This window comes from Meleagris gallopavo, chromosome 3 (assembly GCF_905368555.1).
Source record: "Meleagris gallopavo chromosome 3, MGAL_WU_HG_1.1, whole genome shotgun sequence".
Lineage (NCBI taxonomy): Eukaryota > Metazoa > Chordata > Aves > Galliformes > Phasianidae > Meleagris > Meleagris gallopavo.
The window spans coordinates 14,868,746-14,884,245 of NC_139406.1; the positions used below are offsets into that span (position 1 = coordinate 14,868,746).

Consider the following 15,500-nt stretch of genomic DNA (forward strand, 5'->3'; position numbering starts at 1 on the left):
CTTTAAGAGTCCCTTCCAACCCAAACTGTGATTCTGTGATAAGAAAAAAAGGGAGACCAGAGATTATAAGAGGAGTCAATACCTCCTTCCCTAGGTGCTGTAGGCATCCAGCACGTGCTGTCCAAGAGTGATTTTCTAGCCCCTCCCGCTTACAACTAATGCCATCAACTTATTCTGTAGCAGGAGCAACTTCTCTCACTCCTTCATATATCGGCAAAGAGAGTTATTGCTGCAGTTTGGCCAAAATCCTTAAACTGAGCGGCAGTGTGGGGATAACAAAAGCTGTGAATCAGCTAGAAGAAAGAGCAGAAAAGGAAACAAGGATTGTATCACTGGCTGCATCTCAAGTGCTAATGGGAATTTGGCCTGCATGCAGCAGATTGCAGATTTGGATGGGTGCAGTGTAAATCCTGGTCACACCTTCCTCTGGCACTTGGTGCTGCTTCTAAAAAAAAATTCAGATCTCAGGCTCTGAAAAAAGTTTTTGCAAAGTTTTTAAGAAAAGTAAATATATGGAAGAGAAAAGTAATTATATGTATCATACATATGTGTCTATGCAAGACAATCACAAATTTTTACAAAAATATGCAGGAAAGTATTGCTTTTAGCCACCTTTCTAAGGACAGCCAGCATGTGATTGAGGGCATACTTTTTTTTTTTTTTCAGTAGAAACATTCTTGCTGGTGATTTATTGTCATGAAAAACAGAACAAATGTCAGTACTGTGTCCTGTGAATACCCTGGATAAGATCTTAAATCACAAGATTTTGCCTTTCAAATGATCCTCATTGCAGCAAGCCCTGTGTTTACCAAGAAACATAAGCTATAAGGAGAGTGAATTGTGTTTGCTGCAGCAATATACCTAGAACAATCATTTTGTGGTTTTGGAAAATCCCTTGCTGTTTTCCTTGTGTATCTAGAGAACGATTCCTTCTTGCCAAGACAAAAGAAGACAAAAGCTCAGGCTATCCTAGAACCGTGCTGTATGCTTAATTCCATAATGGAGATGCAGTGTACAACACCAGGGCTGTAGACAAGATGTGAAATCTCACGGCTCCACGTGAACCCTCTCTCAGGATTGAGGTCAGCTCCTGGCTCAGCTTTTGTTGCAGTAACGCACTGAGTCCTGGCACAGAGCATAACTTAAGATTCATTGATAGTAGTTGCAGCTCCAGGGGCCAGGAAGAGTCACATCAGAACAATACATTTCCTGTATTCACAGATCATTTTTCCCACCCAACCTCAGATCCAGCTCTCTCTCCCTGATCTACTTTCCACCAGAGATGCCTTGCAAGGGGCTGGCAGCATCTCCTCTCCCCCAGAAGCAACCAACCAGGCGGTCACAGCGGGATGTGCTGCCCTGGATGCACCAGTGGGCCCTGGGGAGCCCCTAATATATGAGGGAAAAGTAGGACTTGGTGTCCTATCCCAGCAGACACCAGGTATTCGTTAGGAAAGTGCACCCTGGCCTATGACACGCACATTAATCTTGAGGTAAAACAAATTAAAAACCTTTAATCTCTGTCAGGACGGTTTCTGTGGTGCACACGCAGGTAACGTATGGAGTTTCTAGTGGCCTGGGCACATTTTGTTACCTGAAATCAATTAGTCAGAGTTCCTTGATCTTCATCACGGGATCCAGCAATTGTGCAACTCGGGAAAAACCTCCTGTTGCACAATAATATTTGGTGTCACCTCCATCTACAATACAACCGTACAATCAAGGCTGTATTGTGAGCAGCAGCCTATTTGTACATCACACATACCTCTCCCTGCCCACCTGCATACAGCTGCACATACCAAACACTGCCTGCCTGCTGGGGCGAACAACAGGTAATCCTCCTTTCTGCACAGGGTGAAGGAAACGAGGTCAGAAGCTGAAGTTTGTACCTGGCCACCTTGGTATGTATATAATGACCAGTGGGAAGGACATTTCACAAAGGGAAAAGATGACTGGCCATTGCCCCGAAACTTCAACCCCACAGGTTTCCTGCTCCAAGTGAACCTTTCAAAAGAAAATATGAATCACCACACAGTGATGTGACTTCTTATAACATCCCCTAGTCCACAGGGATGGTGAGCAGACCATGTCATTTTATAGAAATGTATGGACCAGCCCTCACCTCAGAACTCTTGCAACACTTCTGTGATGAGCAGACAGCAAGTGCACCTTCTCAAGGCATTTAAGCTCTTACTCCCACTGAAACCAGAAGAAAGGAGTCAGCCTTGAAGATCTGGCTTAAATGAAGCAGGAGATGATCACACAACAGGTTGCATAGTGGTGGAGAAGACAGTAATCCTGATGTCTCCTGAGTCCCAGCCTTCTGCTCCTTATGCCTAGGTTCATGCCAGAATGCTTAATCTCCTAGAAGCTTATGCTAAGATTTCTGTGTTTGTTTAAATTTTAAAATGAAACCTAATCCCCTACAGGGAAACCTGCATCACTATTTTTTTTTGCCCAGCTCAGCCCAGAGGCAAACAACCCTACAATTTCTCTGCAGATCTGCTGCCACAGAGGAGATGAAATATGATTCTCTTGGTTGTTTTTTGTTGTTTTTTTTTTTTTTTAATCCCCTTCACTGATTTTTTTTTACTGGGTTCGTGAAGGGTTCACAATTGAGAGTGATGGTCCTGTGGGTATGACCATCCATTTTAAGTGCCTTACTTTGCATTGAAGTATTGGAGGATAGGCTGCAGTAAAAACGGTATGGTCAGAAATGTCCGAGGGCTTGTTCCTGCTCTAGAGGCCCCACCATTTTCACTTAAAACATGCTTTTGACCTGTTTTAGTTAGAGCAGCAGAGAGGGCAGCAGCCATTTGACCTAAGCATGGTGCAGTTCATTTCAGCAGCAGAGGACTCAGAGGGATTGCACTCCACAGTCGGTGGAGGGAAAGACACACTTCCTTCAGGTCCTACCATCCCACCCCAATCTGTGACCACCTGATTCGTCTTCTGGACACCAGGAGGTTGGGCTCCATCCCCAGTGTATGGATGCTGAGCTACTGTGTGAGTCACAGGGATCTTCTAGGTACTGAATGTTGGGGACCAGGGCCAGATTTTGGGGAGGGTAGGGCTCCTGCCAGCATAAGGTCAAACATAAGGTCATGTTTTGGCCGCCACAGAAAGCAAACCCAGGAGCTGTATCCGGGTGTGGACTCTGACCACCCACATGGCTGGAACATTACCCACCCAATCGCCCTGCTCCACATCTGCTGGAGATGTGACCTGGTTTCCAAGCCACCTCCTGGCTCTTGGTCACGACCCTTTCAGTGACCTTGTTCTTGGAAGTGGTTAGGGCACTTAAACTGGAACGCCAAAGGAGAGAAGGTGAACGTACTGACAGAAGACTCGCAGCACAAAGAACGTATCTGACAGCTTCAGCCTAAAGAAGTGCCATGTGGTAACCTTACCGTGTCCCACTGGACTTGCTCCAGTGGGTCAATGCCCCTCTTGTTTTGAGGAGCCGATAACTGGACACAGAATGCTAGGTGTGGCCTCACTTTGTATTTTCTACACAGATGCTTGTAGTTTGTTTGAGGTGGCATATTCTGTTTTTAATAAATTTAAGAGATTTTCTCGCCTAAATATGCTGCAGACAAATGCCAGGCATGATATTTAAAAGGATCCTGACCCCACAAGGCTACACCCATCTTATCTGGTTTCTAATCTTGAGAGATACAGGGATCTGAGACAACCATTTACTGAGAGAAGAACACAACCCAGCCTAATTACCTCTATAAAGGAGCTACAGGAGTCTATAAAGTAAGCTTACAATGTGAGGTGGGTGATGACAGAGGCTGTGCTTTCTGACCCAGGAAGGCTCTTCATTCCCTATAAATGTTTCCTCTCGAACAGTTTAACGCCAAAGGCTTTTAGCCTTGACAAAACTGCACTTGCAGCTCGTCTTCCTGTGTCAACAGGCCTTGCATGCTTGTGGCTCAAACCTGTGCTGGACCTGAGATCAAATCTATGAGGTGGGTGCAGCTGCAGAGGCAGCCTCACTGCCACTGGGCTTCGAATCCCCTGCACTCAAGGTCTTGCTGGACAGCCCTGGGTAGGCAGGAAGTCTTACAGCTGAATTGCACCTTGGCAAAGCTGCTTAGTATTCACCCTTCAGGGCTCATTTCTGTCTATCCTACAGGGCAAGGGCAATTCATGAGGAAGAAAAGGCATCTTATACAACATAGTGTTTTGGTTTTGCTTTTGTTTTTTTTTTCCAAGGGAGACTGGAAGGCAGAGTGACAAGATGCATGAAGAGACTATTTATGTGGACAAGCAGCATGGCCTACTTAAGAGCCAAGTGAAAGAGTAATTATTCTGGACTCCCATTCTGATGTTAACCAAAAATAAAAAATGTCAGGATTTGGCAAAAAGACCACACACAGTCAAGGAAGCAGCGCTGGCAGCAGGGTGGTTAGGCTAGCAATGGACTTTGAATGGGAGGCCAATGAAAGCTGAATCTCCTGCTTGAGAAAACATCAACCCAGCACTTCCAGGAGCAATTGACACAAGCAAAAGCACTGAAACACTTCTGTGAGGCAGACCAGCTGAGTACAGAAGTTAAGCCAATTACTGCTGCAGTCAGTTCCCCCTTCAGAAAAGTTGTGCACAGTGAGGGGTAGCACTGCCCTGGATTTCGGGCCAGTCACAATCACGCAGCCTGTGTGGCACCCCTACATGGCACCTCGGGCTGGGCACATAGTGGAGTTGCCCTTATCTGCTGTAGCACAACTCCTGAGCTGTTCAGAAGATATTTTGGAAGACCTTGCAGAAGCCAGAGCCAATTTACACCGCAAGAGTGCAACTGGTTCTGTCCACAAAGCAGTAGCTGCTATTTTTCATTTTGTCATTGAAAGAAGCCTACCTCATGCTTTGGAGAAGGGAAAAAGGGACAACGTTTGGGAGAGAGGGACCAGCCCTGTCACTCATGCACCAAGCCTCTCGCTGCCGTGCTGACACAGGTGGCAGTTGGGGAGGAAGCGTGTTTGGTGGGTTTAAGGCAGGGGATGAATTTGTTCTGCCGTTGGTTTCAGGATAGAAACCTCACCAGGGTGAACATGAGCAGTCTACACAGCCAAATGACCCAGCCCTCCACCGCCATTTGCTCACCCTGCTTTCTGGCATGTTCCTGCAACATTTTTCTGAGCCGGAGGCCAGAATTTCTCAAGCACCTAAAATCATGCACTGTAATCAACCCGGCTTGATTGTAATTGCCCGATTTATAACACCAGACCTGCACGCTATAGTTGTTCAGCCCTCCGGTAACAAAGGTCCTCAAAGAGGAGCGGTGACTCAGCACACCGCTGCCCCATTTGGCACAAGCCAAGCCTGGATTCCCTCCAATGGAGGGGATTCATGCTCTGACTCGTGCTCAGCAAATAACTCAGTGCTCTCACCCCACCTTCCCCACCTTTTTCCCGGGACCATGCTGAGAATACAGCCGTGTACCCACATACTTACAAAGAGGACTTGTTCCAGAGCTCCATCCCAGCAGCCCCATGCCCGTCTTTTACAGGGGCACAGATGTAGCCCTGGGCTTTTAACACACATCTTCTGCCTTTTTCTCAAACCAAATGTCCGCAGTGGACAGCATGATCTGGGACTCCAGCCTAGTAGTACCTCTGTTTACAATCAACACAACAGGGGACAAAACTATCTCTGTGTCTCATAGAGATGGAATTATAATTAATTCCAGAGGCTTCCTAAGTGCACAGATAATTCAGTCTTTAGGAGTATCCAGTGTATTGTAGCTACAACCTTGAAGCACTATTTGGAAACCTAAACAGGAAGAAAAGCCCCACATGGATGTTTCCCCAGGAGTGGAGAACAGTGTGAGTTTCTGCAGGAGGAAGACAGAGAAGGATGTGCCACCGCCCTCCCCATGTGCACTTGGTACCTTTGCCCCTTGATCCGGCTGACGGGGATGTCCCCCAGTCCAGGTTTTGCACGTTTACAGAGAACACTCAGACATACCAGTGGTGGGGCTGGGAGGTCACTGTTCAGCCCCCAGGTTGTGCCAGGTATGATTTCTACCCCAGCTAGCGTGTAAGCCTCATGTTTCCGGTTGGTTCTAACGCAACCCAGCTCAGCTGTGCTTTGGCCTCTGGGGCAACAATAGCATCCTGAATACGCCACATGTCTCCATCTTGTATTGTGCTGATTTAGAGATCAGCATCTTTCTGCTACCCATTTTCAGACACCACCTTGCCTGTGTCCATGCTTCTATGTACTGACCACAGGAAAGATACTGAAGCCCTGGAGCATGTCCAGAGAAGGGCAACAAAGCTGGCGAGGGGTCTGGAGCACAGGTCTTATGGGGAGCAGCTGAAGGAACAGGGATTGTTCAGTCTGAAGAAGAGGAGGCTCAGGGGAGACTTTATAGCTCTCTACAACTACCTGAAGGGAGGTTGTGGTGAGGTGGGGTTGGCCTCTTCTCCCATGTAAGTGGCAATAGGACTAGAGGGAATGGCCTCAAGTTGTACTGGGGGAGATTCAGGTTGGACATTAGGAAATACTTCTCCAAGAGAGTGGTCAGGCACTGGAACGGGCTGTCCAGGGAGGTGGTGGAGTCACCGACCCTGAAATGTTGAAGAAACACTTAAATGTTGTACTGAGGGACATGGTTTAATGGGAAATATAAGTGACAGGTGGATGGTTGGACTGGATGATCTTTTAGGACTTCTCCAACCTTGGTCATTCTATGATTGTATAATTTCACCTAAACACTACTACTGGCAGAGAGCATATTTCCACTCCCCTCCGGTGCCTCCTGCCCTAGAGGCAGGGCTGGACCTTGTCTCCTCACCACAGCTAATGCTCAACACATGTGAAAAGGCAAGGCCAATCTGCTTGGTGCTGGGAAGAAAATGAACCAGAGGAGTGAACTCATCCCTAATCACATTGCCTGAACTTTTAAAGCTCTTAGAGCCAAAGCATGACATCATCCTAATGTGACATGATGATAAAATAAACAATGCAGAAAAATAACTGCAAAAATGGACAGATAACTCTGAGAAATGACTTACAGCCATGTTATCAGTGACACCCAACAGCATCAGAGCTGGACTTGAAGATTTGGATGTTGACTCCATTGCTCCACTGGAAGCAAGTAATGCAGGACATAGTAAAGATGGTTGTAGTTTGAGGCCAAAAATGGAAAGATGAGACCCAACACTGTGAAACTGGAGATGAACAGGTAAATAATGTTGTTTTTCATTTGGATAATCATGGTAAGCTGAGCCCAAGTTGCTCATCCTTGGTGCTATCCAAGGCCCCACCTGCGAGCATCTGACCAAAGTCACTATGCTCTTAACAGACAAAGCAAAGGGCAGGCAAAATCTTATACTGAGAGCCAGCACTTTGTAGGCTGGAGACATCACAGACAATTAAAAAAACTTGCTCAAAACCCATTTACATTCGCATTTGTAAGTTAGTGCCATGGGATCACTGCCACTTGTTGTCTCAGAGAGGAAAAGATGACATTTTAGACCCCATGCAATAACACTGGAAAATGAGTTTTATCTGTAAAAAAAAACCTGATTTTATCTGTAAATTAGACATATGTGTTTTGCTTTCTCTGATACGGCAATAGCAGTCTGCAGAAAAACCCGCCCTCTTCCACCTGTCCTTGCTCCCTCAGGCTCTACGTATTTTAATAGGTCTCAAATGAGCAGCAAAATACATAACTGTATGGTTTAATGGCTTCTGCACTGCTACAGAAATACTTGCACAGAAGTGTAGCTGGAAAGCCATTTGCTTCACAGCTGGCTAAATCAGCGCTGCGTCATCCTGACTTTGCATTTGTTGCATGACTGAAGAATGAGGCTCCACAGAGCTGCAGGGGCTGCTCCTGAGGGGGAACGCCGGCCGCCCAATTCAGCTGGCTGTCCCCTGACACTGAGCAGGCCTGGCAGCAGGCTCACAGCCTGGCAGGGCCACCAGCAGAGAGCCGGGCAGGGTAGCAGGAGAGGAGCAATGCAGGGGTATCAGCAGTGCGGGCCTGAGGCTCACCCAGGGACCCTTCAGCCACAGCCAGGCCTAGGTGTGTAGGCCCATGCTGATTGTGGCAGGGGGATGAAGGCCCATCAGTGCTCTCCAGCACCAGCTCTTTGGTTTGACTTCAGTTGGTGTTTTTTTTGTTGTTGTTGTTTGTTTTTTTTTTGCATAAGCTTTGGCTTGTATTTTCTCCTGTCCTGCACTGAGGCTCCCCACAACCTCTCCCTCTCCATCCCCTAAACTCTCACATTTCCTTCTCTCAAAGGCATGGCCAGCTGTAAAAACAATATCCTGGCACAGACAAAACAGTTATCCACAGCACAGCATGCAAACACCTCAGCAAAGCAAAGCAGCATTATGTACAGCTTAAGAGCTCTGAAACAGAATTAATTTTGCTAAAGGGCTGAGAGCATTTCCCAGCTCTCAGGTGGCAGCAGCAGTAACCTGGGGTATCCCTACAGACAGTGACTGAAAGAGCTCACTAACAAAAAGGAAGCAAGCATATGGAATACATTACCCACATCAGTCATGGAAGCAAGGAGCTTTAAAGGGTGCAGAGGAAACGAGATACATTTCTAAACAAGGAAACTTCGAAAAATATGGGGTGGCTGACCACTTGGTAACACTGAATGGGCTTGACCTGCACTGTCCCAATCCTGGCACTCAGTCATGAGAATACTCCAGGTTAGGAAGGTTTCTGCTTTTAAAATTCAGTAAATATGCAGAAACAAATTTTGGAAATGAAGATTCTGCAGCTGATCTCTCGAGCAGCTTGTGAGCTAAACAGAGGGTCAGCTATCACCCATCAGCCACAGGATGGGCCCTGCTGAAGAGACCATATCTTCCACCTGCTAAGCACCTCCTGCTTCTGGCATTCTCTGGAAACCATGGTGCTGCTGGTGCAAATACAAACGTGGGTCACTTAGGTTTCCCAACTTTCATGCAGACAAGTACAGTGGCTGAACACGTTTATTGTTTGAGGTCTCTTGATTAACTTCCCATTCTTTGCATCCTCCACCTGAGAAGTTGCAAGAAATAAGAGATCTTTCCTTGAAGGGGAAGAACAAAGTGAGGCTCCAAAGTGGCTTAAGTCACGGCTCCCATTTTTTCGCAACGACGATTCCTGGCACAGTCACATACTGAAGTAGCTACCCCTTTGCACTGGTTATTTTAATTTGGATTAGCGAGTTTTCTGTAGTGTTGTCTGAGAGTTTGCACACCACAGATTACTGTATTTCCAATGGCACTCCATTAGGTACTTGTTTCCAGCAGGCATGTAAAAGAAATGTTGAAAGGATAATCAGGGCACAAGCAAGAGGAAAAAAAAAATAAAAGGTTAGCATGAAAATTAAAAATGAAAAGCACAGCAAAGAAAGACAACACCATAAAGGGTGCATTCGCTAGCTGACAGCTCTGGATAGCCTTAAGAATAATCATGAATGCTATACCTTTTTAAATGTATTGTTAGAATCATAGGTAGGTTGCAGGAGGCTCCAACTTCCCATTAGGTGCATGAGATGGTCAGCTGTACTGTGCTCCAGCACACGATTCAGTTGCCTTTGTCCCACACAGATGCAATCTCTTATTTGCTGTTCTTTGCTATGAGCTGGATCTGAGCTCAGAAGTTCAACGCAGTGTGAAATTATCTCACCTTAAGCCTAACCCAGTGCCCGATGGTATTCTTTGCTGCAGCTTTCCCTCCCCTCCTCACACATTTCTGGTGTTTTCATTCAAAATCTTTATTTCATACGGTAACAGAGGCCAGGACTTCCCGATTTGCACGCACACTTTGAAATACCTGGAAATCATTGTCAGTGTGCACCTCAGAGCAGATCTGGATATCAAGGAGCTACTCAAGTCCTGTGAGGTTTTCACCCGAAGCCTTGCCATTGCTCAGCTGCCCACTCTCATGCTGGGGCCTGTGTGTGTGTCCTGTAAAAGAGCTTCAGAGAAAGGAAAAGAGTGTTTTGATAGCGACACAATTTTATACATCTTACTGACTACTCTATGTAGACACATCAACAGCTTCACAACTTCGCTTCAGTCGAATCAAGACCCAAATCTGTTGAAAGTACCATTGTTCAACTTTCAAATTACCAGTGGTGTAAAATAAGACTGCTATAAAGTAAGCATATTTGCTTATGCAGATGATATTTTTTATGTAAAGTACTATTTTTCCCCCTAAGGAGTCTCTAACAAGTATTTTAAAATCAAAGCAGCAATCCTCATTTTTCAGCAATCATATCAATTTTATGAATTAACTCAACTTTGACTCGTTTAGTAACACCCTGTACCTCAAGAAAACAATGTACTTCAGTGGTCAACAGAAAAAAGAACTGTTAAGAAACAGTTATTCTATCAGTTTACTGAGTTAAACTGTTTTCACAGTTTGTAGTTTTATAGATTGTTTTATTGCCCAGTTCATACGACAGCAACCCTTTGCTCTAGTCAGGGAGCACGTATATAAGAATTAACAACTATGGCTTTATTAAGTCCCATCTCTTGGTCGACATGTTTCTGGGCCTAAGACATTCCAGACAAGTGTGTCACCTAATGTTAAACCCTACACTGTGGATCCTCATATCCTGAAAGATAACCCCTTGGGAACCATCCTAGCCTGTTCACAAGCCATGTGGATTTCAGAAAGCATTCCTCATTACAAGAATACCAATATCTAAAACCATTTCTAACTATCAATAGTTCTTGAGATATCACGTGCACATTTGGCTGCAGTTGTCCACGTATTCAATACTCCCTATGAGATCTGGTCTATGTTAGTAGTAAAACAAGTAAATATTTCAGATACACATTTAGCACAAATTCTTCAAGACTAGAATTATCTTCTTCACGGTAGAACATACCTAAACACGAGATAACTCTAAAGAAACTAATGTATCAAAAATCACTAGTCAAAAAAACCCCCAAACAAGGTCATTTTCATGGCAGGAAAGTGTTAAAACCAAGTAAAACTGAAGTGTCTTGCAGGGTGTCTCAGATAGAAGCTCCATTATATGCAGCTGCTGGAGTTATGCTGCCACCTACTGTGAAGGCGAATCAACGAGATCCATTTCATTTTGCTAGCACAACAGATATGCACCAACTATCACTGCATCTCTTTCTTGCTAAAAAGACTTTTTTCCTAAATATCTGCTACTGATAATTGCTGAAGATAGAATGTGCTGCTAATTACCAGCCCTGAACAGAAAGTACAATTGCCCAGAGCTCTGTTTCTGTGCGTGCAGAATTCAGGTAACCTTAGTTCAGGGGAGCAGCTGCAGGAGGCGCAGCTCAGTGCACCTCTAGAAGCAGGCATGAGGAGACAATCAAATTACAACGGTACTTTCACGTCTCTACGACCAGTCTGGCACTGGTCCAGTTCTCAGTATACATTTTTGGGCCTTTTGCTTTTCCATTTGCCTTGGCACCATGCATATGCTTCTTTTTTTTTTTTTTTTTTTTTTTTTTCTCTCTGAGTGAAAGTTCCTACACCTCAGTCAAGATCTAGACATTAGGTCATCATTGTCACCCTAGTGCCGCTTAGCTGGGAAAACTAGATCATCTCTTCACTTGTAAGCAAACCACGTGCATCAACATTCTCCCTTGCACTCCCATTTTGCAGTTCTGCCCATGTCAAACTCATTGATTTTTAATTCCAGTTTTGGGAACCAAACAATACGTTTGCATCTGCAGTATTACTGCATCAGGCAGTACAGACCAGCAGCAATGCAGTATTAGGAGTCGCTCCTGGGCAGCTTGCACAGCAGCTAGGGCCAACCAGCTGGTGGGATTGCCTCATGTGACTGCATGGCGCTCAGCTCGTTCTCAGCCACCCAGAAGAATCTCTCTCCAACAGCAGATAGTTAAACCTAGATTGCCTAGATATGAGGCACGGTAACCAAAGAGGAGAGCTGTTAAGGGAATTGTTAGGCCCCCAGCAAAGCAAGCAGCAGAATAATGGGGCATTTTATAGTATTAGCCGTGCCAGAGGGTAAGCATTTTTAGATGTTTTAATTGATAGATGCAAGCAAGATCTGTTACAGTTAGGATTGCTTGCAGCATAAACAGATGGTGCCATTCAGACAAACCAAAGTACTGCTATCTCTGATGGAATGATAAGCAGCAGATTTCGTTTTCAAAGTAATACGGTGACTCCAAATTCCTCGGACAGACACACAGACTTATGAGAGGGGATAAAGATCCTTGAAGAAACTGAGTGTTTGCATAATGATGTTTTGCATGATGCCTGGTTTAAACACCCACTATCATGCAAGTTGCCTGAGAAAAAAAGGTTGGGTTCACGGCAACTTCGAGCCTTCCCATGTTAGTTGGTTTCTTATGAAATAGGGGAGTAAGCTGAGATAAGGATCATGACAGCCTGTGGTCTTCAGCTCCATAGAGAACCTGCTGCTAAGCACTAGGAATTAAGAGCTACAAAGCAGAGAGGAAGTGAGAGTAATTGCTACCCTCCTGTCTTTCAGAACTACCAGAAAACATTCTGGTATTAAATTCAGACCGCTCAGCTGTAATCTACACATCCCTAAGTCACTTCTCTAGCCCCAGTATTTCCCTATGTCCTTCCATCTATTTTAGCAGCTGGAAGTTTCCACTTCATGCACACATTATACCGAGGAGCGTAACGGATTCAAAACTTACGAAATAAAAAAAAAAAACAGTATGTTTAAATTGCGTCTCATCTCAACTCCAAAAGCCATCAGAATCAAACACAGACACAACCGTTCTAGAAGAGCTTAGCTCAATATCCCGGACTTATCACAGAAGGCCATCCTCCATCTCCCAAGAGATCCATCTACTTGGAGCTCAGAGCAGGGGACAGCACCCTGACTGCAGTTACACGCCTGCTCTGACCTTAAGTCAAACACAGTCAGCTTCATCTTAGAAGCGACAGATTCCAACCAAAATGGTAGCTTGCCAAAAACGTTCCACAAACCCATCCCTCTACTGAGAGGCAGACCATCACTTTCATTTCATTGTTCTCAGTGATAAAGGACTTGCACGCAGGTACTTTTTTTCTTTTTTTATTGCTGTTAAGTCAAGGAAAAAGGTTGCATAAAATCCAATCTCTTCTAGAAATATAAGTGACCTTTCCAGTACATTTCAAATATCAAAGTATATGGTAAACATACAAATAAAGAGAAGGTAACATACCTCCTATTTACAGTACAGTATTTTAAATCATAAAATAAGTTCCATAAAGTACAACTGGCAGGTAATTCACAATACAAGTCCATTGGTGGTTTAACACCCTCACTTCAACTCAAACGCAGTTCATTCATTTCAAGTGGTCCAAAAATACCCAGATCAAATAAAAATTTTAATCAAAATAATTTTCATTTACTACTTAAACTTTTTTTTCTTTTTTTTTCTTTTTTTTTCTTTTTTTTTTTTTTAAATTAAAGCTTTCATCTACCTCCCTCCCCAGCCCCCCCTCCGAGAAAAAAGTTCCAAAATGTACACTGGTGCTATAAATATAAATGCTACCTATGAAGAAATGTAATAATCAAGCTTTTTTCTTCAAGTTTCTTGTTTGTTTAGCAATTTATTAGACGGCTGAACCAAAGATTGATTTTATCTCATCCCTCTACTGGACACCAACTCTTAGTTTAAGAAAAAAGATTTCTGCCATGAACTGTGAGGAATGCCAAACCCTATGGATATACAGTGGTAGTTGTTCATCGGTGTTGAATGCAGCAGTCAAAAAATACACTCATCTTCCAGATAACCTCAGTGCACTTCAGGAAATCAAATATTACCTGGAAGCAATTTAGTACATATATTGGCTTTTAAAAATAAAATAAAAAATACAGCAGCATTAAACTTACTTACTCATGATACTGACATGATTAATACCATCTTAACACTCATTTCAGTCTTTCACATTATACCGTAATTACGCATAGTGGTAAATTGTTATAAAATAGTGACTTTGCTATTTGGTAGACAGGTTCTAATACTAATACCTGACTATTTTGTAGAAAACCATAGCTTTTGTTCAGTTTGAAAGAAAACATTTACATTCTAAGTACAATGCAACACTGTAATAGTTTAGGAAAAAAATATTCGATCAAGTAATGTTCATTCTGTGTTGACACGATGTAGAATAGCTTTAAAAAAGGAAAAAAATGCTGTCAACTTTCATTACAAATGCAAACACACTGAGTACAACATTCATACCAGTTTTTCACCTTTTTTTGCTGAACATACAGGCTAAAAAGCTACAATGGGAGAAAAATCTGTTAACTTAAGCTTGTTTACCTTTATAAATCTGTTCAAGTCCACACAGCTTCAGTCACTTCCTGCTCTACGTATTTTAATTTATTTGGGACTCTCAAGAGCTGCGTATATGTACTATTATCAGCTACAGCACACATCCAGTATGGCGTGCTCCTTTGGACCCTCCTAATAGGACGTCTGAACATCTCCCCTCAATTCACGAGCGTTAACTCAGCGTACGGGCAGGGTCTGTATGAACTGCGCTAAACACTCATGCAAGCCCAACAAATCCACGTGGACAAACAGGGAAAAGAAAATAAAACAGCAGCATAAAGAGAACAGGGAAGGGAGGAAGAAGATTGTGGTGGGGAACATGACCAACTTTCTTCTTTCACCATATGGCTGCTCCATCAGTGATGTCAGAGGTCAGAGACTTTTTTTTTTTAGATGCAGTAAACATTGCACATGTCTCAAGTCTTCAGTGCAAAAGCATGGTTCGAATGCTCTTTTTGATTGTTTGGCTGTGTGTCTGAATTACATGCACTACGCAAGCCTTTTGTAGAACCAGGAGGAGACCAGGGACTCAGCTTTCTTCTTTTGTACGGAAGAGGTGCGATAGCAATGAAAAATTCCAAAAGAATATAAAACTGGGAATGTCCCAAAACACAAGACCACCCCCCACCTCCCACACACACCTTCCCCCAATTCCCCAAGCTTCAGTTTAAGTAGGCAATGTTTACTTGTTTCAGTCTGCAGAATCCAAGGTATCATTGGAAGGGGGAGGGGGAGGTGCGTATCTCAGTCTGTAAGTGCCTAAAACAGGAAAGAGAACTACTAAGTCACTGCTTACAATTAAAATGGATTACAAAACCACTACAAGGTATCAAAATGGACATGCTCTTCAAAAGGCACTATCATCCTCCAGTCCGTTTAAAGTAGGTCCTAAGATCTTACACTATTTTCTTTCAACCGCTCACTAAAAACATCAGTTTAAAAAAATAGATAGACAGCAGATACCAGATTTTACCTTAGTTGGAAAAATACAAAGAGAAGGAGACCCCATCATGGCTAGTCTTTCCTGTTCCTGTCTGACCAGACAAGTCAAGTCAGAATGGACACAGGCCAAGAATCAGAAATAGTTTATGTTCCATCTGAACGCTGAGTTTCCTGTTTTTTTTTGTTTGTTTGTTTTTGCACGGACGAAGAAACAGCACGCAAGACTGCAGCCATTCCTTCGACTTCTAATTCCAATTGGTTTCTGCTTTTTTGCTGTA

The 15,500-nt window shown here is 43.9% G+C and overlaps 1 protein-coding gene across 5 annotated transcripts in view; it reads right to left on the reverse strand.

Moving 5' to 3' along the window:
• Positions 1 to 674: 674 nt before the first annotated feature.
• ZCCHC2 (zinc finger CCHC-type containing 2) overlaps positions 675 to 15,500 on the reverse strand; it is a 55,448-nt gene continuing 40,622 nt past the window's right edge. For 4 of the 5 annotated variants that reach the window (XM_085220325.1, XM_085220327.1, XM_085220326.1 and 1 more), the window contains one exon: positions 13,016 to 15,039. In XM_085220325.1, the coding sequence (XP_085076451.1) occupies positions 14,972 to 15,039 (68 nt within the window). In that variant the 3' untranslated portion in view covers positions 13,016 to 14,971. Of the gene's footprint in view, positions 9,939 to 13,015; positions 15,040 to 15,500 lie in introns of those variants that run through there. The other variant, XM_085220323.1, reaches the window with a different exon arrangement.